This window comes from Bos indicus x Bos taurus, chromosome 17 (genome assembly GCF_003369695.1).
Source record: "Bos indicus x Bos taurus breed Angus x Brahman F1 hybrid chromosome 17, Bos_hybrid_MaternalHap_v2.0, whole genome shotgun sequence".
NCBI lineage: Eukaryota > Metazoa > Chordata > Mammalia > Artiodactyla > Bovidae > Bos > Bos indicus x Bos taurus.
The window spans coordinates 9429674-9452268 of NC_040092.1; the positions used below are offsets into that span (position 1 = coordinate 9429674).

Consider the following 22595-nt stretch of genomic DNA (forward strand, 5'->3'; position numbering starts at 1 on the left):
TGACCAAACAACCACACCAACGTTTATTGAGCACTTACTATGTTTTGAGCCACTTCATAGCTGTATGGCCATGGGCCATACTTCTGTATAAGTTTCCAGTGGCTGCTGTAACAAACGACCACAAACTTGCCAGTTTCAAACAACTGAAATTTATTCTCCCAGTCTGGAGGCCAGAAGTCTGAAATCTGTATCTCCGGGCCAAAGTCAAGGTGTCAGCAGTGCTGCACATGCTGGGAGGGCCCTAGAGGAGAATTTGTCCCTTGTCTCTTCTGGCTTCTGATGGCTCCAGATGTCCCAGACTGCGGCTGCATAACCCTGGCCTCTGCCTCCGTCTTCACATGGTCTTCTCCTCTGTGTACATGAAGTCTCTCTCCGTCTCTTCTTCCTTTTCTTTTTTTTGGCTGCACCATGCAGTTTGTGGGCTCTTCCCAGACCAGGGATCGAACCTGTGCCCCCTGCAGTGGAAACACAAGAGTCCTAACCACTGCACCCCTAGGGAAGTCCCCTGTTTCTCTCTTATAAGGAGGGCACTTGTGATGGCATTTAGGGCCCATCAGATAATCCAAGATGATTTCTCCATCTCAACCCTTAATCACATCCGCAAAGACCCCTTTTCCAAATCCTGTCCAAATCTGACAGGCTCCGGGGATAGCACCTGATCTTTGTGAGGGCCGTTCCTCAGCTGGCCACACTTCCCCTCTCTAAGCCTCAGTTTATCCCACCTGTAAAATGAGGATAGTAATCATGGTAATGGCCTCTCAGGGCTGATGTGGGGTTTAACAAGTTAATGGAAACCTGGCGGCAGGGGCGGGGGGTGGGGGGTGCCCTGGCAGGCAGGCAGCCCTCGATGAATGGTGTGGTTATTACGAATCGATTTCTTGAGTTATTTCTACCCAGGACTGGCAATTCTGGGGGTAATTGATTCCAGTGATGTCACTTCCCCAACTGCCAGGTTTTCAGCAGGATTAAACGTGCCAAATTGGCTTTGTTGAGCCAACTCCTCTGGGTGTGAAGAGCCGCCATGCCAACCCGCCTTGCAGTTTCGCGGAGCCCGTCTGCCGCTTCTCCCTAATTAACGCAAAGGCAACGCTCGCCAGCAGGCCCGCTTGCTGCCATCCCAGGAAAACAGTGCCACAGACAACAGCTAAATATTTGAACATTTTTTGTTTCAGTTGCTGCATGAAAATAGTATTTTGGGCATTTAAACAGCACAGAGTAAAGGGAGAAATTCTGCTTCATTTTCTATCCATGGGGCAACCTTGGGGAAAAAATGCTGTGAGGGAACCCAGTCAGGTCACTGACCTAAGACAGTGTCACAACAAACTACCATTGCTACTGGTAGCCCTACCACTTCTAGCTGTGTGACCCTGGGCAAAGAACCTCTCTGAGTCTCAGTTTCCACATCTGTAACATGGGTATCCTAAGAGCCCCTCCTTCAACATAGTGGGAAGATTCAAGGAGATGGCACCTAAGGATTTAAGGAATCACCTGGGACATAGGCTGGCGCTTAGCCTAAGTCACTTGGGGGTGCTGCAGGTGAGACTGTTGATGATTCTAGAAATGCCCTGCCCAGCTCTCAGTACTTCTGGGTGGGAGCAGAGTGAAAGCAGCCAGGTCCACCTCTCGGGGGTCTCCTGGATCCGGTCCTGACTCTGTTGTTGACAGGTTTCTAGACTCTATTTCCCTCTGTGTGTCTCAGTTTCCCCACAGAGCAGATGGGTCTGGAACAAGTATTTCAAAAGCCCTTTCTAGGGGGAGAGGGACAAGTCAGAAGGCTGGGATTGACATGTGCACACTCCTACACACAGAAAACAGATAACTATTAAGAACCTATTGAGACTTCCCTGGTGGTCTCGTGGTTGAGAATCTGCCTTGCAATGCAGGGGATGTGAGTTCAATCCCTGGTCAGGGAACTAAGATCCCACGTGCCTTGGAACAACTAAGCCCACACGCCACAACTACAGAGCCCATGAGCCACAACTTAGAGTCCACGTGCGGCAATGAAAGGTCCCACGTGAGGCAACGAAGATGTGACTAAGACCTGATGCTGCCAAATAAATAAACAAAACAAAGAACCTACTGTAGAGCACAGGGAACTCTCTTCCATCCTCTGTAATGGCCTATGTGGGAATAGAATCTAAAAGAAGAGTGAGTATATGTATACATATAACTGGTTCGCTGTGCTGTACACTTGGAACTAACATGACACTGTAAATCAACAACACTCCAATACAACTTTAAACAATAAAATAAATGAACTAACCTGAAGCCATTAAAAAAAAAAAGCCCCTTCTGCCTTCTGGTTCCACTAGTGGCTCCGGGGGTGTGCCCCTCACTCTTGCTGCCCCAGGTAGCTGGCTTGGCTGCAGGACCCAGGCCAGTAATGTGAGTTCCTCACTGTGCCAAAAAGGGTGGAGTGGAGGTGCAGCTCAGGGGACAGGAAGAAGGCTCCTGAAACTCATCCGAAGAATCTGGGAACATCCCAGGTGCTTGCTCAACAGATCGCACTGATTTTTTAGAAACCGGTCCTGCACACTGCCCAGGTTGTGTGGCAAACCTCTCCGGCAGAGGTGTGGCCCTCCAGCCCATGTCCCCACACTCCTGACTATGAGGATGTAGCACCCCACGGGCCACAGTTTCATTCACCCACTCTCAAAGTATTTATTAAGTACCCACTGTATACCAAGCAACACAGCAGAGGCTGGGACACACACCAGCATCCAGACAGCCAGGTCCCTGGCTCTCATGAACTTTGCAGTCCACTGCAGGCAGGATGTTACTCTTTAAAATCATTTACTGAGCACTGGAATGTATGGAGGAAAAATCCAATGTGTTCTGAGGCTAGGTGACCTGACCGGGTTAGAGGGGTTGTGGGGAGGACCTCTCACAGGAAGGGGCGTTTACACCAAGACCTGAAGGATGAGAGAGTCAGAATGGGAAAGAGCCTTCTAGGCAGGGGGAGCAGCACAGCAGAAATAGTGCCGTGAGACTCAAACAAAAAGATGGCTAGCGTGCCGGGCAAAGTCGGCCAGGGCCCAGACCGTGCCAGGCTCAGTGGCTTGCTCACAGGGACATGGGGAGCCAGGGAGGGCTCAAGTTCAAGCAGAAAAGGGAGCTGCCCCGACACCAGCCACCAGTCACCTTGTAGTTAGGAACGGGAGGCTCTCTGCCATCCGGGGATGGCTAGTGGGTGCCCATGTCTGGGAAAGGCATGGAAAACACAGGGCTGGCTCCATGCCCCATCTCTGTGGACTGTGCCCAGATCTGATGATGGCTCAGCAGGATGGAACCAGTGTAAGCTTTGGGGTGGGGACCTGGCACACATCATACGGCCAGCCATGCTGTATGTTTCCCCATCTGAAAAATGGAGTTGTGATAACCCATAATTCCTAGAAACACTAAGTGTCAAGCAGGTGCCAACCGAGTCTCCTCTTCTTTGCTGCCTCCATGCACTAACGCCGCCAGCGGCTCTCACTAGAGACACTGGCTCTGCCACTGATCTCATCTGGGTACGACCTCCCCATCTCTGGGCCTTGGTTCCCCTAGAGAGGAAGGGATTTGGATGGGTGAGCCCTGCCTCGCAGGGCCAGGTGGTTCTCCAGCTGTGGTGACGTCAGATCCAGCAGGGGGACTTGTCAAGAGACAAGTCTTCTTGGGCTTCACCTCCCCCAAGGGAGCAGGGGGAGAACCCCTGACATCCCTTCCCCAGTGGTTCGCATGGTCCAAGAATTACACTTTGATTCTAAAAGCAAGAGATGCACACATCACCTGTTTTCCAGAAAGGGCGCTGTGTGCTCGTGGTGGCGCCTGTCTTTAGAAATTCCGCCGTGGGAAGGGAACCAGCCCGAGTGATGAAACAGCAGAGTTCAAGCAACCACGCTAATCCAGGCCCCTGCCTCACTGCCACCGAGCGGCATTCTTTCGGAATTCTCTCTGTGCACGTGGGATGCAGCTGACTGCCAACCTGCCCGGGGAAAGGAGTGTTTGAATAGTTATTTTGTTTTCTCGCGCTTTCTCTTGCCAGTGACACCCTGGCTATGGAAACATACCCACAGTGTGATGTCTGAGCTGCAGAGTGATAATGATAATGATGATTTGTATTCCCATGACCTGATTTTTTACATTAAATAGTTGAAACAGAAAAAAAAAAATTGAAAAAAATTCAAAGTAAATTTAAAAATCCTACTTTGAGATGGTTGTACATTGTGAATATACTTAATATCACTGGACACTTAAAAATGGTTAAAGTGGTCATTTTTGTCTCTTTTATGTGTATTTTACCCCCAAACCCATGTCATATGTCTGTCCTTTGGGTGTATGAAATGTTCATAAGATGTTATTAATAATTACAGGGGAAACTGGTGTGAAATATAAGGAAACTCTCTGTTCTTGCTTTGGAAACTTTCTGTAAATCTAAATCTATTCTGAAATTAAAAGTTTAAAAAAATATCAGATGTCCAGGCCCCGGTCCTGACCAATGCAATCAGAATCTCTGTCTCGGGGATCAAGCATCTGGATTTATCAGAAAGCTCTCCTAGCAATTCAGAATGTCAGGGTTGGACGACTCATGCATGGAAAGCACCTCTTAAGTGTAAAGCATGGGGGAAGTGCAATATGTTATGATCAACCAACCAAAGTTTTGATTTTTTAAGATTTTTTTTTTTCTGAGGTGGACCATTTTTAAAGTCTTTATTGAATGTGTTACAATATTGCTTCTATTGTTTTGGTTCTGGATTTTTGGCTGAGAGGCATGTGAAATCTTAGCTTCCCTACCAGGGATCAAACTAGTATCCTCTGCGCTGGTAGGCGAAGTCTTCACCACCAGACTTCCAGGCAAGTCGCCCAATGCTTTATTTTTAATAAAATTACACAAATAACAGTGACCAATGTAAAATTAAAAACCCAGAGAGAAAAATTAAAATCACCCCTAATCCTGGCCCCTATTGACAACCACTGTTTCGGATGAAAAAGTCCTTTTACACCTTTTTCTCATGGATAATACCTACCTCTATTATTATTCCTGTTGTTATTGTTATTAAAACACAAAACCGGACTTCCGAGAGGCAGCCTTGTAGCCCCAGAGTCTTTGAGCTTCCCTATCTACAAGACATCCTTGTCTTCAGGGAGGGCGGGGAGGCCAGCTTAGGTATGAAGAGAGAACCCAGGGTGGTTGGTGAAACGCTGTGAAAACCCAGCCTAGATAAATGTGCCTCGGCAGCGCCACCTGCTGTTTATGTAAGGGCATTGCATGGCCTCCAGCACGGTCCCCGTTCGGCTAATAGGGAAGCCGCTCCGGTGTTACCATGCCACTCCCATTCCTGTTTTCTCATCTCTTGCCAGAATACCTCCAAACAAGCCCAAGAACAGCACCAAGAAACAGTGCACTGGCCCAGGGCCTGTGCATGCGGTGTCCATCTTGATGGCTACCTGCCAGGGTTACCCCTCTGTGGGCCATAGTCATCAACCTGTCACAAAATATTTAATATTCCTGAGCACTTTATATGGCTAAACTGGTCCACATCTACTGGCCTCTTTTAAGAGTTATATCTGTAAACCACACAGTTCTGGAAAAGCAGACTGAAAAGAGGTTCACAAGCTCTGGAAGTTGGATGTAAATCCTGGCTCTCATGGTGCTGGCAAGAGATTTGCTTGACCTCTCAGAGTCTCAGTTTCCTTATCTGCAGAACGAGGGCAGGAACCTCACCTGCTGGAGGGAAGCTTACACAAGAAAATACATCTGAAAGCATTTGGCACATGGTAGGTATTCAAACAATGTTAGTTCCTTTTTGTTTTTCTTTTTGCTTTCTTTCAACACCATCTTTCCCTTTTTCTCTTGGAGAAAAATTAGGGGCTCAAAGTTGGGGGGAATCTACTCATTCATTCTCGATGAATATTTGTTAAATGACTACGCTGTGCTGGGCGCTAGAACCATAGCAGGGAAGGTAATGATCCCTAACCTTGTGGAGCGGCAGAGCAAGTCCAGGCCCTGGAATCAGACAGAGCTGGGTTCAAGGCTGGGCTTACCACCTACAAGCTGTGGTTCCTCAGACAAATTCCACAACCTACAAGCTTCTCCTGTCCCAGAAGAAAGGCCAGAGGCTATGGCCTGGGGCCTCAGGCTTCCAGGACAAGGTCAGTTAAGCCCTAGGCCCTTGATCCCAGTAGTTGAGCTTGTTTGGTCCTTTAAGGCCATTATACAGATGAGGCAACTAAAGCCCAGAGAGTGGAAGGCCCTTGCCAAGAGGTGCAAAACCAGGACCTGAAGGCTCATCTCCCACAGCACAATTCACACATTTCTGAAGTTCCTATCACACTCAAAGAGGCCCATCAACAACTATTTATTAATCAGGCTCTTTTGCTGTGTGGGCGGCTCTGGCCTAGGTTTAGGGTGACTTGCATAGGCTACGGAGGTGTCACAGCCTTCCCGGTAATAATAGGCTCCTTTTTCAATTACTTGAACATTCTTATTTCACGGATGAGGACACGGAGGCTCAGAGTGATGAAGTGACCTGTCCAAGACCACACGACTGTTGTGGTGGACGCTGCAACAGGGGTCACTCTGCTCAACCAGACATTATACTTCATCCAGGAAAAACAGAGAAGTGAATAAAAGAAGGAAGTGGAGCAGGGGTGGGGGGGCTTCCCTGGTGGTCTGGTGGTTAAGTGTCCATCTTGCAATGCAGAGGACCCAAGTTTGATCCCTGGTTGGGGAACTAGGTTCCTACATGTGGCAGAGCAACTAAGCCTACAAGCTACAACTAGAAAATGGGAGTGCCGGCGACTAAGACACCAGGCAGCCAAATAAATAAAATAAAAAATAAAAAGGAGGAAAGGGTGAAGGGAAGAATAAATGAAGACAAAAGTGGGAAAATGAAAAGAGCATGAGTAAAAGAGTTAACACTTTTGTTCTTCATTTATTTTTTCATTTATTTTTGTCACACTACAGAGCTTGTGGGATCTTAGTTCCCCAACCAGGGATTGGGGAACTGGGATTGAACCCAGTTCCTGGGTTGAATCCCCAGCTGGGATTGAACCCAGGCTCTCGGCAGTGACAGGGATTGGGGAACTGGGATTGAACCCAGTTCCTGGTTGAATCCCCAGCCTGGGATTGAACCCAGGCTCTCGGCAGTGACAGCGGGGAGTCTTAACCACTGGACTGCCGGGGAATTTCCAATCTTTTAATTTTATTTTTTAAGAGAATAGTTGGTACATAAAATGATACACGTAGCATGTGAGTTACAAAACATACTAACAGAAGGAACACCCTTGAACCCACCACCATCCTAAGACAATAGAAAGTTGCCAATAGCTCGAACCTACTTACACCAGCGGTTCTTCGAGCTGGCGGCACGTTGAACACACCTGGGGGGCTTAGACAGCCACTGATTCCCTCGGAGTGCTCCATGGGGTTTGTCTGGAGTCCGGTTTGGGCATCTGGATTTTTCAGAACTCTCCAGATGATTCTCTTGGGAACCCAGGTTTGAGGGCGACTGGCTTATAATTCTCTTCCCTATTATACCCCTCTGATTTTCCCCGACGCTTACCTGCCTCCCTCAGGTAGCCACCATCCTGAATTTGGTGTAGTGAATGGATTCTTTTCCTTAGACGAGCGATGTCCGCGATTGAGCTCCCGCCCACCACGAGGGGGCACCACAGAAAAACACAGACTTCTTTTCTCTCTATGCACGCCGAGTAATCGCGATGCAGGAGGCTTGGCCCTCGCGGCGCTCCATCGCCGGCCCGTTGCCTCGGCAACGAGCGGGGAAAAGGCCGGCGTAAGTGCAGCGCTGTCCGAGAGGGTCGCCGTGGGCCGGCAGGGAATAGTTGGGGCTTGCGGGACCTTGGGCCGGGGCAGTCTTGGGAAACTCCGGCGCGCAGAGAAACGTGAGTCGGGGGTTTAGGCTCGGTCGGGGGCCGGCGTTGGGGTCGGAACCCTCAGAGCTCTGCCGCAGTTGGCTCCGCGCGGCGGGAAGCGCGCCCGCCGTTCCGGGACGCGATCGCGGGCGCCCGGGGCTTCGGCTTCCAGTCCTCACTCGGCTCCCCGCGCGGCCTCGGTCCGACCCTTTCTTCTATAACCGTTTTTGTTGTATGTGGCTGAGAGAGGGATGCGACTTGTTCAGAGAGCCTCCCAGCTTGTTGATGGTTCATCTGGGGCCGGAATCTTCACTTTCCTCAATCCTCGTGCAAAGATTTATCCGCAGGCGGCCTATGGGGCAAAGAAAAATGTTTGTCAGGCCTGCCACAGTCTGAAGACAGATCTTGACCTGGCAGCCTCAGGCTAAGCTTGACTCATAGACGCAGATGATTTTCCTCCCGGTTCGGAGGACTCTGTTTATTTGCCAGAAGCTCCTTGAGCACTGTCACAGCCAGGCACTGTGTAGACCCTGCACCTGGGGCAGCTTTTGGACCGGGAGTGGTTGAGGGGAGGTGTCGGAGAGACTGGTTCTGCTTTCGAGTCTCCGGCCGTGTCCCCAGATCGCCCCCTTGACCCGTGCAAATTGGTTCTTCCCTCTGGGTAGTCGTTTCCCCATCTGTAGGAGGAGGGATCTCCCTCCATGCTCATCCAGAACATTACCAGGTGTGACACCTGGAGATGGCAACCCACTCCAGTATCCTTGCCTGGAGAATACCATGGACAGAGGAGCCTGGTGGGCTACAGTCCATGGGGTTGCAAAGAGTGGGACACGAGTTTCATTTCAGCAAGCGACTTTGATTTCACCTCACAGCCAGGGCATGTTGGTGTACTGTACCAACAGGTACTGTCTTGCAGTTTACAGAGCTTGGGCCTCATCCCAGCCTAACATGAATTAGACTCCCAGCTCTTGTTTAAATTTCCTCTGCTTCCTTGCTTTGTGATCTTCAGCAAGTCATTTTACCTCTTTGAACTTGTTTCCTCAGCTGCCAAAAAAACAGGGCGATAGTAACAATGAAAAAGGTCATATAAGTCAAGGGCTTGGCCCACATCCATATGCCTTCAGTTATCCTCTCTGTTACCTTAGGCAGAGCACAGAAACCCCCCGTGTGCTAGTCCAGTGTCTAGTCCAGTGTCGTCAGGACTGGCTCCCTGCCTCTGCACTGCCCTTAATGATGTCAGGCTCACAGCTGGGTGCAGTCCAGGCTTCTTCAGCTAGATGATTTGCGGTCCTGGTAGCAAGTCATTTTTAAAATGCTGATGCCTGGGAGCCTGCACTGAGATTTTTTTTTACTTAATTGGTCTGCCTTAGGGCCCAGGCGATTCCAGTGTGCAGCCCAGGGGTGAGGACCGGGCCTCAAAGGGATGAGGGGCTGCAGCAGGCTCCTGTTCTTAGTGCCCCTAAGAACATGTTCTCCTCAGATGGCACTCCCCACGCTGCCCTCCTCCTGGTGCAGCCGGCGACTCCCAGATCAGCAGGCTGCCCGACAGCGCCGCCGGGAGCAGGAGGCACATCTTCGGCAGCAGTGGGACCAGAACAGCCGCTACTTCCAGGTGTCCGACATCTGCAGCTCCAAACAGGCAGAGTGGAGCTCCAGGGCCTCCTACCAGCGGAGGTAACTGTGCGGTGAGCACCTTCCCTTAGGGCTGGAGGGCCTCCTGCTGCCAGGAGATGTGACTGACTCAAGGACCTGGGGGAGGGTGGCTGGCCGGCATGGATACTCTCATGGAAATGTGATGATTTCCATGGATACTCGCATGGTGATGTCTTTCCAACTGGAAACGGAAAAAAAAGGTTATCAGTGAAGTAACACATTTGACTGAAGAAGATAAGATGATGAGACATGTATGTAGAATCCGGAAGTCCCCTGGTAGCCCCATTTCCCCAGGAGAGAACCACCGTGAACTGTCTGGTCCATAGCCTCCTGTACATTTCTTCATCTGTGTTTGTGTGTAAATATAGATACAAGCATACAACCATTTTTATAGAGAGAGATACATACGAAACGACGGAAGTTAAAAGCATGGGCTTTGGAGTCAGACAGACCTAGATAGCAATTCTGACTATGGGCTTTGGAGTCGGACAGATCTAGATAGCAATTCTGACTGTGTCACTTGCTGTATGAATGAGCCTCAGTTTCCTCATCAGTGAAGTAGGGCTCAAACAGAACCTACTTTATAGGATTTATGTCATGACTACTATAAAAACCATCCAGGTTATGTAGTACATGGTAACTACTCAGATAATATTAGCATGTGCATATATATGCCTCTCATACATTTTCTTTCAAGAACAAGATTCTGTTGTGCATAGTGGTTCTATTACCTGGTCTGTTCACTTTGGCTGGAGGACACCTTCCCAGGTCACCACGTTCTGTGTGCCTTAGCCTCTGTCACCCACACAGCCAGCCATGCAGCCCCCGTGCAGCTGGAAGCACTCCTGGCTGATGGTGGCCCCTCTCGCCCAGCATGCATGCCTACCAGCGGGAGAAGATGAAGGAGGAGGGCAGGAAACGTCTGGAGGCCCGACGGCAGAGACTCAGGCAGCTTCTGGTGGAGGAGCAGGACTTGCTGGCCAGGCAACTGGAGGAGCTGAGGCTGAGCATGAACTTGAGGGAAGGGAGAATCCGGGAGCAGCACGGGAACCTGAAGGCAGCCCGAGAGGAGCAAAGGAAGCTGGTAACTTTGCGTAGCTCTTTAGGAGGCTGTGAAGCCCAAGTCCCCAGCCTGTCAGTGAGGCCATGAGGTGTCCCCCTCAGGGGCTATGAGATGGCAGTTCACTGCAGAGCCAGCTGGGAAAAGTGCTGACTCTGAGTCGTTCTTCGTGTGTATTTTCCAGGAGTCATCTTTAGTCTCTTGGGCTCCTTAAATCATTATATCTGAGTCCTTTTTCTTTATTCTAGTTCTCTGGTCCCATGAAAGGCTGGGACTGGTGTATTTTAACTTAACTTCCAAAGTAGTCATGTGTAGTGGTGGTCTCCAAGCTCTGTTTTTAAGCCTGCTGTATATTTTGAAGTAGATCTTTAGCATCTAGGACCCATCTGTAGCATCAGATTTTGGCCCCCTTTTATCACCATTATAAGAGTCACTTGTGGGAACTCCCTGGTGGTCCAGTGGTTAGGACTCCACACTCACTGCTGAGTGCCCAGGTTCAATCCCTGATCGCGAACTAAGATTGGCGTAGCCAAAAAAATGAATCATTTGTCAGCACCTGATTGTGTCTGTTGAGAGCCAGAGACCTCCTGAGGCCCGAGGGAGGTCTGAAGGGCAGGAGTGGTGCTGGCTGCCAGTGGAAGAGCTCTTAGGCTCAGCTGACTTCACTGTGGGTTACCTGAAACGTGGATGGATTGCAAAAGCGACGTCAGTCTCCCCTCTTTGTGTTTTCTTGGCAGATTGCTGAACGACTTTTGTATGAACACTGGAAAAAGAACAACCCCAAACTTCGAGAGGTGAACACCAAAGAGATCCTCCCATTGGTTTGCCTAAGTAGATGAAATCACGTTGCTCGCCTTGTTTTTAAATTTGCATCTTGTGCTGGGATGAAAAAGACATCACTCCAGCTGCTTTGGAAAGAGGCTCCACACAGAAGATCTGGTTCATTTGGTTATTTAACATCTACAAGAGGCTGCAAGAGGTTGGGACATCTGATAGGAAGGGGGAAACCCAACAGTGGAGGCTGGGTAGGCAGATGGGGCCACCTGGGACAGCCTTGGGTGGCCTTCCCCTGGAGTCACCTGGGAGCTCCTGCGAGATTCTCAGCAGAGGTGCAGTGGGGCCCTGGCTGCATTTTGGGGAGCAGCAGCAGTGTCGAGGGGGTGGGAAGGGGTGATGTCAATTGAGGGGTTGCGGCTGCAGCCCAGGTGAATGATGGTCAGAACTGGAGTGGCAGGAGAAAGGGGACAGATCCACAAGACTTTGGGGCAAGGAGAGAAGGGTGCACTGTGGCTGGGGTGACATCATTCAGCAGAGATTGGTCTACAGGGAGAGAATCCCGTGACAGAAATCATTAATTTAGTTCAGTTTACAATTTGTGTATACATTTGTATTTAGTCTCTAAGTCGTGTCCGACTCTTTGCGACCCCATGGACTGTAGCCCATCAGGTTCCTCTGTCTGTGGGATTTCCCAGCAAGAATACTGAAGTGGGTTGCCATTCCCTTCTCCAGGAGGGTCTTCCTGATCCAAGGATCATACCTGGGTGTCCTGCATTGGCAGGCAGATTCTTTACCCTCTGAGCAACTTATTTGGTGGTGTTAATTTATGTGCACGTAACTATATTTAGAAGTTGCCAGTCATAATAGAGTATCTGGCTGCTCTGGTATGCCATGTGGTTACCACTAAACCTCTCCTCGGCCACTTGTAGATTTCAGTGGATCCTCCAAAGTCAGGTACTCAGTTGTTTATTCAGAACATTCAAGTTAGTTGCAAATGTTTATGTTTGTAAGTTGAGAAAAATTTAAAACTTGTATAAACAATTTTCCAAACAAAAGCCTTTGGACATTGTTACGATTCATTTTCTGATCCAAAAGATTCTTTAAACCCAGATCTCTTATTAATAATCCCAAATTTGTTGCATCCATCGATACAGGTGGTGTGTGTTTTCACAGCTGCTCCTTTGCAGAGGGAGGTTTGGGGAGCCAGGCAAAAAGTTGAGTCTGCTCCTCACCCAGGTCTTGCTGCCCTGGGGCCTCACAGGGTTTAGACCCACCACAGTAGCCTTTGAGATTGGATTTCCATTTCAGTGTCAGCTCAGCTCCAAGGGGACTGGGAGAAAAGTTTTTGATACTTTGTTCCAGTTCTTGAGATGGCTTAGAATTGCCTGGTCCTTTGGTTTTCTTACTGACTTGCATTTAGACTATGTATGTTGGGGTCACCATGCACTTCCTTGTAAGACGCCTGGTCACATTCCAGGCCACGGTACAGGGCTCAGCAGTGAACATCCATCCTGTGAACCACTGAGGAAGTTTATATTTTTTGCCTTCTCATCCTCAGATCGAATCGGACCTTCACAAGAGGCATGTGATAAATGCTTGGGAAACGCAGAAAGAGGAAAAAAAACAGGTGTGCTATGTGTTGGGAGACTCTCTCCAAGTCTTTGAATTTGTTTCTTTTCCATCTCAGTGACTCCAGGCCAGGAATAGACCTTTGCTCGGTTTACTTCACACCTGTTAAAACGGAGTGTTTGTTGCTCTTGCACAGAAAAGAGTCCCAGGTGATCACTCTCGGGGCAGAATAAGACCAGGTGTCCAGGGCTGGGCGATGGTAGATGCAGTGCGCATCCTTAAAGGTGGTTCTGTTGCCAGTAGCCTCTTTGGACATAATTTACATCATAAACTCTCAACCTGGGTTGACAGCAGCACCTCTGGTGATGGAAGTCCACACTTCGTGGCCCCATCGCTTTGCCTCTGGGTTCATTTTGGAAAGTGCTTTGTGGACTTGTGAAAGGGAAGGAACCCGGTGTCCCTGAGCCCCTCCTCCGTGCTGGGCACTGTGCTCCCAGCCTCGTCTCTGAGAGCAGCACCACGCCCATGGTTCCCACCGTGAGAGCTGAGCCCAGGCCTCACGGCCGATAAGTGCATAGCCTGCTCAGGTGTAGACGTGTCAGAGTGAAGAACGGGCCCTGTGGCCTGATGACTAGTGGTGAGGTCTTCGCTGGCTCCGTGTTACAGACACTGACCCCCACGTTCCTTTGGCTCCATGCAGCAAGAAGCCGCTGAAGAGGAAAAGGAAAAACGATTTGAAAATGAGTATGAAACGGCCCGCCGGGAAGCGCTGGAACGGATGAAAGCAGAAGAGGAGAGGAGGCAGCTGGAGAGTAAGCTGCAGGCAGAGGTGCTGCGCCAGCAGATGGAAGAGCTGAAGGCGAAGGAGATGGAGGTGAGGGCGTGCCCCGGCCACCAGGGCCTCCTCACTCTCAGCCTCTCATTGTGAGGAAACAGGCATTTTAGAAGCTGCTCCATACGGAGATGGCATCCGGGAGGTGGTTCTAAGAAGGGGAGCCAAGCTGGTTTCTCCTGACGTGCGGTCTCACCAGTGGTTCTTCCACACTCACGCTGTGTGCTGGATTCTTGAACGCTAACCCTCAGGGGATCACACCTGTCCCCGCAGATGTGACTAGAGGCCTGCTGTCTGAGGGCCTCTGAGAACCCGGAGTTCAGTGTGTGCTTGGTAGACCTGACTTAGTCTGATGAGCCAGCCCACAGTTCTCCCTGGCTAGTAGTTTTGGGGTCTTGGGACAAACCATGAGGATCTTTGGTCCAGGAGGCTGTTCCAAGAATCCTGTGCCCAGCAACTCTGAGGGGAGCAGCCCTCCTCCCCCAGGCCTCAGTGATTCGAGAACTGGGTCCTTTGTGCCTGAGCACTAGACTGGCTGCTGGGAATACAGCCAAGGGCTGTGTCAGGTTGGGGAGACAGAGGTTAAGTTGCAGTAAGCGTGGGCAGTGCAGGGTCATGTGGGGCAGGGTTTCATTCTTGTCGGCGGGGTTGGGAAAGACCCAGCCGGGATGACTGAGTAAGCTGGGCCAAAGGACTTAGTGCCTTGGAAGTGGGAGGGGATCCCGGGTACCAGGTGGCCAGGCCGCCCTTGTTGCATCGTGTCTGTTAGAAAGGGAGATGAGGGATGACGAGCCTAACTGGGTTTGCTGTCCGGTAACCACAGGCCACCAAACTGAAGAAGGAGCAGGAGAATCTGTTGAAGCAGCGCTGGGAGCTGGAGAGGCTGGAGGAGGAGAGGAGGCAGATGGCAGCCTTGCGGCAGAAGGCGGAACTGGGGTACGTGTGGGAAGGCCCCCACCCCTCGCCTGCCCATCCCAGGCCAGCGAGCCTCTCACTTTCTCAGGCTTGCCCTGGTAACCCTGAAAGCAGAAGGGATACAATCTGTAGAAAGTAACAGTCTAACCTCTGCAGAATTCTTTATGATCATAAGCACTAAAGGCAACCCATATCTTGTCATTTCTAGACGCTTCCTGAGACATCAGTATAATGTGAAGCTCAATAGACGCACACAGCAGATCCAAGAGGAACTGGTAAGTCTGAAGTGGCAGTCTGGTGTTGCTTGTACTTTCTTTTGAAAAACTCGTTTTTTGTTGCTTAGTAACGGGTGCGTTCTCATGAGAAAACACCAAGGGTCATCCCCTCTTGACCAGCAGCCCTCGCAATCCCTGCCCCTCCCCAGAGGTGTCTGGGTATACATCTTTCTGGATATACAGTTGACCCCTGAACCACATGGGGTTAGGGGCACTGACCCCCATGGAAATGAAAACCTGTGTACTGTTATTTCTGCCTCAAAAACAAAGGAACTGATAGGAACTGATAAATGACTCACTGAAGGGCAGGAAGCTAAGACAGTTTGGATAGAATCAGGACTCAAACCCCAGTTCTTTTGAGTCTGCATACTGTAATCTCTAGTCAGACACTTCTCCCCCACTTAGTTAATATAAAATCTGTAAAGGGAACTCCACTCAGTACTCTGTAATTACCTATATGGGAAAAGATTTTAAAAAGGAATGGATATATTCCATTATAACTGAATCACCTGGCTGTATACATGAAACTAACACAATATGGTAAATCAACTATATTCCAAGATAAAATTAAAATATTAAAGATCTATAAAATAAAAATATGAGTACTATCCTTATTGACAAAAAACTGTGGTTAGTGGACTCGCCCAGTTCAAACCCATGTTGTTCAGGGGTGAGCCATACACATTCAGGGAAGTGGTGGGTTTGGGGCTTCTTGGTTTCGTTTTTGAATGTACTTGATGTGGCATTGCTCAACCCAGTACCTAACAGTACACCTCAGACCTCAAGACCCGTGTTCTTAAACTGAGCTTGCCCTTTCTGGCTAGCTGTTCAGTGTTTCTGGCAAGTATTTAGACGGGCTCCCTCGCTGAGATGGGACAGGAGAGATCGCTCATCCTGGTGGCTGTCCTCTTATGGAACAGCTGCAGGAAGCATTTTGAGCATTTCTGTAGCTTATATCCTCTGCAGTGGAACTGCTTGAAGTTGTGTTCTAGAAAGCTGGGCTGCCAGGTGTGTCCGAGGGCAAGGATGTGCGTGTGGTGCAGAGGGTCTCTCCCGATGGTGGGCAGAGAAAAGCTCCTGGGCGTTGGTGGCCTCTAAAGTGGCCCTGAGCAATCACTTCCCAGAAGACCTGTGATCAGGGAGGGAGGCTGTTACTTGTGGTAACTGCGCTTCCTCGTCTGTCCTCTAAGGAGGCGGACAAGCGCATCCTGCAGGCGCTGTTAGAGGAGGAGGACGAGAACCAGCGTGTGCACCAGGCCCGGCGGGAGCAGGCCCTGGCTGACGTGGCCTGGATGAAGCGGGTCATTGAGGAGCAGCTGGAGCTGGAGAGGGCGCGGGAGGCGGAGCTGCAGATGCTGCTGAGGTGAGAGGTGGCATCCTCAGGTCCCCTTGTGCCGCGGTCCCCACAGGTCAGCAGGTTACCATGAGGGTCGTCTGCTGCTGTTGAAACGCCCGTCCTTGTTCCTCTGTCCATCGTTCGTGAGGAGCACACCTTTGCTAATGGACCTAGCTTGTGGGTGTTTCCCTCGGGTTATGTAAGGTGGAAACCCCTGGGGTTTAAAGTAAGGATCTGTTCATCTGAAATCTTAGAAATTTGAAAGGAAATTGTTATAAATTATGGAGACATTTTTGAATGCATCTTAGGCCTATATAAATGAGTCTTGATCCTAAAACTTCATCTGGTAGAGTGAAGTAATGGAATAACAGTTAACACTTATTGAGCACTTACTGTGTGCCAGATACAGTGCTAAGTGCATTATAGTCCTCCTCCTGTTTAAACCTGACATCCAGGCTGGTGGGCCACAGACAGTCAAGGCCACTCACCTGCCTGGACCACGGTGAGCTAGAGTGACCGCAGGAACACGGCAGCAGAGCTCAGGCACTGGCGTGCCCCTCCTCCTCTCCATTCCCAGTGGTTTCATTCACTTCTGTGTTTAAATGTCCCGGGGGCATGTCATCACCAGTGCTTTTTGTAAGGAGAGGGAGTGTTAAAAAAGAGAATTTAAAAAGTACTTATGACAGTAGTATTTTCTGTGAAGTTACCGTTACCTGTAATCCACTGAAGTTTACCTGGAGGTTGACCCCGCAGAAAGTATGCGTTACCTGGCTCCCTGGAGCCTTGATTGTTCTTTGGTTCTCTTCTGCCACTGGCGGTGGTAAGGAGCCCGCTGTCATCCGCTCTGTGTCTCCCTAGGGAAGAGGCCAAGGAAGTGTGGGAAAAGAGAGAGGCAGAGTGGGCCCGCGAGAGGAGTGCTCGAGACCGGCTGATGAGCGAGGTAATCCCGGGAGGGGCGCAGCTCGGCCGGGCAGGTGTCTGGGGTTGGTGACCATGTGTTGACCCTGCCAAATGCTCAGGGAACAGAGTCCCCTCAGGTTATTTTGTTGTCTTTTATGTCATCATAAAAGTAATATGTTTCCCAGAAAAAAACTTCAGTACAGAAAAGTAAAACCAAAAAGTCACCTAGACCCGTCATCTCCACAGCCACTATTTATTTCCTTCTATGCTTCTGTTTCTATGCATAACATTTTTCCTATGTATTACTTACTATACTGAGCTATTTGTCATTTTAATATGTATCTTTGTAAGTATCATTGTGATGACATATATCACGTGGGTAGACTACACTTTGTTTTTCTGTTCCTTTTGTGGGTCCATTTTTTTCTAATTGGAGCCTTTTAAGAAACACTGCGATGAACACCTGGTGCAGAAACCTTTTTCATATTTAGGAATTTTTTCTTGGGGTGCAACACCAGAAGCGGACTAAAGAACATGACTGTTTCATTTGTCATTTAGAAGTAGTCTGTTATAAGACACACCCCAATTCAAAGGAAATCTTTTGGGGAAGAAAGCCTTTATTCTCCATGTATTGAAAGTCATCTACAGTAGTTTAAAATGGATCTTGTATTCTGTGCATGCCAGCATGCTATATTTCAGAACCTGTGGGAACGTGGGTCCCAGCTGGTGCTCTTTTAGGAATACCAGATATTCTCCAGCATCTTTTGACTTTTTTCCCTCCCATTTAAAACATCCCTCCTTGTTGTGGCCACTTGTCCTGTCCAGAGAGCCTGACTGTCCAGAATGGCAGGTGGTTCCCGAGACTGGACCGTGTTCTGGACGAATCCTCCAGAATCAAGCACAGCAGGTTTCTGTTGCTCTGAGCAGTGAATTCACAGCCACAAGGTTGGCGGGATGACCCCGACTCTACCTCTGGCTGCCTGCGTGGCTTGTGGCTCTTGCTTTTCTGGCACTCGCTGATAAGGAGTGAGTGTCGCCTTGTGGCTGTGCGTCTGTGGGGACGGAGCTCCAGCCCTGCCTGCCGGTCTTGCTGGTGCTTGGCTGTCTCCACACGCACAGGCCACGTGCACCTTGCGTGTGATGGGGGCGTGTGGGAAATACAGCCAGTTGTCTGGGCTGACCCTGCAGCAGGCTTGCCTGGTGCATGTGGGCCTGAGGCCGAGGATTAGGCTGGTGGCTGTGTAGCTGCAGCTGCAGAGTGGTCCACGGTTGGTGGATCACTTTTGAGGCATCTGTTAAAGTCTAACTAAAACCTCCCCTCTTACTTTCTGCTGAGGATAGGTTCTGACAGGAAGACAACAACAGATCCAGGAAAAGATTGAACAAAACCGACGGGCGCAGGAGGAATCCCTGAGACACAGAGAGCAACTTATTCAAGATCTTGAGGAGGCAAGAGAGTTAGCTCGTCGTGAGAAAGAGGAGAGTGAGGAACTGAAATCGGCCAGGAAACAGGAGCTGGAAGCACAGGTGGGGCTGAGCCCTGGGACAAGCGCAAGGGCAGCAGGCCCTGTTGGGGTTGCTGTGCCATCAAGGCACAGGGCTCAGGGGCCCTTGACTTACTTCCACAGCCTGGCCTGGACTTTGTCTAGGAAGCCCACAATCAGGAGCTCAGAGCATCCATTTTTGTTTCCCACTGGAACCTTGACCCTTCTGGTTGTAGGCTCTGGGTCCTCCATCTCCTAGGAAAGCTATGCTTACTGTTCCTGCCCCTCACCTCTTTCCTGGTTGCCTCTGCAAGCACTTGGCTCTCTGGCCCCAAGTCTCTTTTATTCAATTCAGTACCTAATAGTTAACACAAAAGAATCTTCCAAACACGTGGCCACATCCAGAGTGTTTCACAAGGTACATACGACCACACACATAACCTCTCCAGGTCCATGAGTGTCCTTCCCACGAGAGCACTGGTGCTCAGCACTGATGCTCCAGTGAGGGGACCCCAGGCTGTCCCTCGAGATAGGAGGCAGGGTCCTGCCCGTGGCCCATCCAGGGTGACTTTCCTCTTGGTGCCCAGGTGGCAGAGCGGCAGCTGCAGGCATGGGAGGCAGACCAGCAGGAGAAGGAGGAGGAAGAGGAGGCGAGGCGGGAAGAGCAGCTCACGGCCGCCCTGCTGCAGCAGGAGGCGAAGATGATGGCCAAGCAGGGCTATCGGCCCAAGGTAGGGAGCCGCTCAGTCGGCCCTGCCCTCCTGGTCCCCCGTTCATAGCCCCAGGCACAGGGCCACTTCCCAGCACCTTGGACTCTTCCTTGCTCCTCTTTTCGTGTGTTTCCTTTCCTTTCCTGACTGGTAGGGAGCCTGGACACACGGTCTGTTTGATCCTCTGTTGGGCCTCAAATAGACCTTGCAGCAACTTTGCTCTGGCTCCTGCCGCTGCAGCCTGATGACTGAGGTCCCGACTGGTCTGCTGGTGCCTGGCGACCCTGTCTGGGACAAAGAGCAATCTGGGAAGAGGTTTGGGGCGGCTGGTGAGGGGGGAAGGTGCAGTGGGACTGGGTCCTAGCTGTCTGGACAGCAGTGCCCAGCTGAGCGGGGTGACCGGGACCTGGGTCCCTTCCTCTCCTGCCCTCAGCACTATGGTCACCCCCTCCCTGTCGTCTGGTCCTCTCCTTCCTTCTTTGTCTCCCCAAGTACTTGAGTGACCCCTGGTGCAGGACCTCAGGGGAGCACAGAGAAGCGAAGGCCATCACCCGTGCTTTGGAGGAGCTGATGAGTAAAGCACCAGGGAAGTGAGCAAGGGCTCAGCAGGCATGTCACCACTGTCCCTCCTTGGCCAGGGCCACCCTGGCCACCCTGGCACTAACATTCTGCCAGACAGAGGCCGGCCCCTCTGGTCAGAGACTCTGGGAAGCTGATGGAGCAGAGCAGGTCCCACACCTTCTGCAGAATGTCAGTGTCCTAGCCAGCCGGGGCTCTCGAGTGCAAGGAACAGCATTTTCTAAACTTCCTCCACCATGGATCAGTGCGTGTCTCAGATCAGGGACTCACAGGGCCACGTGAAGTGTTATTTAGGGCTGGTACTTAAAAAAAAATCAGAGTGCCTCATTTATGGCTTAGGGTCAAAGACTTTTTAGCTGTAAGTGAAAACAGCCATTTATAAAACGGTGCTTTTAGCTGTTTCTTGAGATTAATTTCTAATGCTCCAGCGACTGCTGACTTAATCAGTCTTGTGTTTTCTCTTTCTTCTCAGCCTTATGGACATCCCAGAATCGCTTGGAACTGACTTCGTTGGTACAGAGAGTGAGGATGGTGAGGTCTCTGATATGCCGCCGCCAGACCATTGTACAGGCTCTGTTCCAGTGTTCGGGTCACTGTAAAATAGTTCCATGAATGTTCAGGTCCACGATTAAATGGAGTGAGGGTCTGGCTGGGCTTTAAGCTGTGATGGCTATACAGGAGGCCCTTTTCTGCCTTTTTTATCTCAGAAAGGGACTTCATAGTCACACGTTGACAGTGCTTTCACAGTCTTGTGATATGTTGATAAATAATGTTAGATTCTAAATCGGTGCTAGGACTTACAAGTTGTCTTCCATGACGGGCTACGGGTTTCCTGTTGTCTCACCCCTAATTGTCAACCTCCAGTGAGGACTCTTAATTACAGATAGGAGACAAGTTTTTCAGTTTTTAAAATTGCCATTTAAATTTGTTCTATTGAAAACAAACTTGTGGGTCTTGGTCTAGTTTATTATTTTCAGGGTTTATTAATTTAGTGGTCCCAAAACGATTTTGTCTTGTTTTCTGGAAGAAAAGAACTATGAACCCCGAGACAGTCTGGGGGCGTCCATGGATGCTTTCTGAAAAGGTGGTGAGAAATGAGTCTTTCCTAGTTTTAGAAGCATTTTGGTAGAATTTGCATAGAGCATTGTTGGGGGTGATGGGTGACCCCAACATGTATGTAACTGAGCCTCAAAAGGTCACCTGGCTGGCTAACGTTTTGGCAGGACACCTTGGGCCTCTAGTGTCTTGGATAGGGCTCAGCCATGTGCAGCCTTTTGAGATTTATGTCCCCAGAGGAAGGGGCACTGAACCTGAAGAAACTAGATCAGACTCAACTGCAGATCAGCCAGAAATGTCTCTTCTCACTGTTCTATCAATGTGACATAGTCCTAGATTAATCTCTATAAATAGCTATAAGTTCCTTGCAGCAATCATCATATTTTTATGACTTGTATTTTTTTTTCATATTTTTCCTCTGAGGTTTCAGTTTTCATTATATTGTGCTCAAGATTCCATATCTCAGTAAATTACAACTAATTACAGGGCTCTGTTCCAGGTTATTAAAAACCAGAGTTTATTAAAAATCCCGAGTCTCAGGGTGGCACTGCCTTTCATTTCTATTGTGCCATAAAAACAAACTGAGCTGCGAACTACATCCTTAGTCTGGTTTTCATTTTCTCGTCTTACATCCCTTTTGACTGTGACCCCGAGCACTGCTTTCATTATGCATGCTCATGTTTGCATTCCTCCTCTCAGATGTTCATGTGAAATAAAGTCCTGGTTGATGGCGCTGCTCCCAAGCTTTTGTCACTGTTGCTTTTAGTAACTGCTGCAAAGTGGGTTGTATAGAATAAGTTTTACTGATTCAGTCCATATCTCTAACGGGTTTGGGTGTTTTCACTTTCTTGTGTCAGTGGTATTGTCTCTGTTCTCATTTCCACTGGAACCTCTTCTAAGTAAAACTGCAGGGAATCACTAGCAGTCATACATTGTCCAAGCTCCGGGATAGAATTCAAAATGGACAGAATGCCTGGTAAATAGGCACTCATGTATTTACTATTTTTTATTTCCTTGAGTTTTTTGTTTGTGAAGCCTGGCAGCAGTCTTATTAGCATTCAAGTTCATTATAGGGGATTCCCTGGCAGTCCAGTGGTTGGGACTCGGCAGTCTCTGTTACACTAGTTCTCTACCCTGATATATTTAAATGATTCCTCTCTGAACTGGGCCTCAGTCTTTGTTTCCAGATTTAGAGCATCCACTGTCTTAACTATTTCTGGTGTAGCACGTACTCTTAGCTCGTAATTATTGATCGTGTATATTGGTTTTATTATTTTAAGCAACTTTTCGTACTTACTGTAAAATTAATGATTTGTAAATCATTCTACAGCAGATTCTCCTGCAAGGTTCAAGTTGTTTAGAACAGATGGTGTTGAAGCCACTACTCACATGTTCTGTATGTGAATGATTTTCACTCTTTTTGCTCACTCAGCACATATATCCTCTCTAGGGAGGATGTGCTGCTAGGCCTGGGGAAGTTACAAAGCTGAACAAGAACAGGGACAGGAATCAAACAAGTGCACGGGTGAGCAGATGTCCCTGGCAGGCACAGAGCCAGCTGTAACTCATGGGGCTGAAGGAACCATTTGTGCAAT

The 22595-nt window shown here is 49.5% G+C and overlaps 2 protein-coding genes across 3 annotated transcripts; one reads left to right on the forward strand and one right to left on the reverse strand.

Moving 5' to 3' along the window:
- On the reverse strand, nt 1-8735 carry LOC113907718. The gene is made up of 4 exons (XM_027567337.1): nt 8725-8735; nt 7545-7856; nt 3769-3968; nt 1-455 (listed from the first exon to the last, which is right to left on the reverse strand). The coding sequence occupies exons 1-4, from the start codon at nt 8733-8735 to the stop codon at nt 205-207; spliced, it is 774 nt and encodes a 257-aa protein (XP_027423138.1). The 3' UTR covers nt 1-204.
- On the forward strand, nt 7743-21743 carry TCHP (trichoplein keratin filament binding). 2 transcript variants are annotated; one of them, XM_027566535.1, is made up of 13 exons: nt 7743-7884; nt 9335-9528; nt 10381-10591; nt 11305-11361; nt 12903-12971; nt 13614-13787; nt 14569-14681; nt 14869-14935; nt 16126-16298; nt 17130-17211; nt 18513-18698; nt 19243-19386; nt 20417-21743. In XM_027566535.1, the coding sequence occupies exons 2-13, from the start codon at nt 9335-9337 to the stop codon at nt 20447-20449; spliced, it is 1503 nt and encodes a 500-aa protein (XP_027422336.1). In that variant the 5' UTR covers nt 7743-7884; the 3' UTR covers nt 20450-21743. The 2 variants fall into 2 exon arrangements, with proteins under 2 accessions (XP_027422336.1, XP_027422335.1); XM_027566534.1 differs by having other exon boundaries at nt 7746-7884; nt 9225-9528.
- Nucleotides 21744-22595: the final 852 nt, after the last annotated feature.

What these genes read in the sequence shown, in the direction of transcription:
- TCHP (XM_027566534.1), top strand. Translation starts at nt 9,278, where the DNA reads ATGAGGGGCTGCAGCAGGCTCCTGTTCTTAGTGCCCCTAAGAACATGT. An exon ending in GAGCTGCAGATGCTGCTGAG is followed by an intron (nt 16,299 to 17,129) that starts GTGAGAGGTGGC and finishes GTGTCTCCCTAG; the next exon opens with GGAAGAGGCCAAGGAAGTGT. An exon ending in GAGACCGGCTGATGAGCGAG is followed by an intron (nt 17,212 to 18,512) that starts GTAATCCCGGGA and finishes TGCTGAGGATAG; the next exon opens with GTTCTGACAGGAAGACAACA.
- LOC113907718 (XM_027567337.1), bottom strand. An exon ending in TGGCTACCTGAGGGAGGCAG is followed by an intron (nt 3,969 to 7,544) that starts GTAAGCGTCGGG and finishes TCCTTTCCCCGG; the next exon opens with GCAGGTTGGCAGTCAGCTGC. An exon ending in GCGCCCTTTCTGGAAAACAG is followed by an intron (nt 456 to 3,768) that starts GTGATGTGTGCA and finishes TTTCCACTGCAG; the next exon opens with GGGGCACAGGTTCGATCCCT.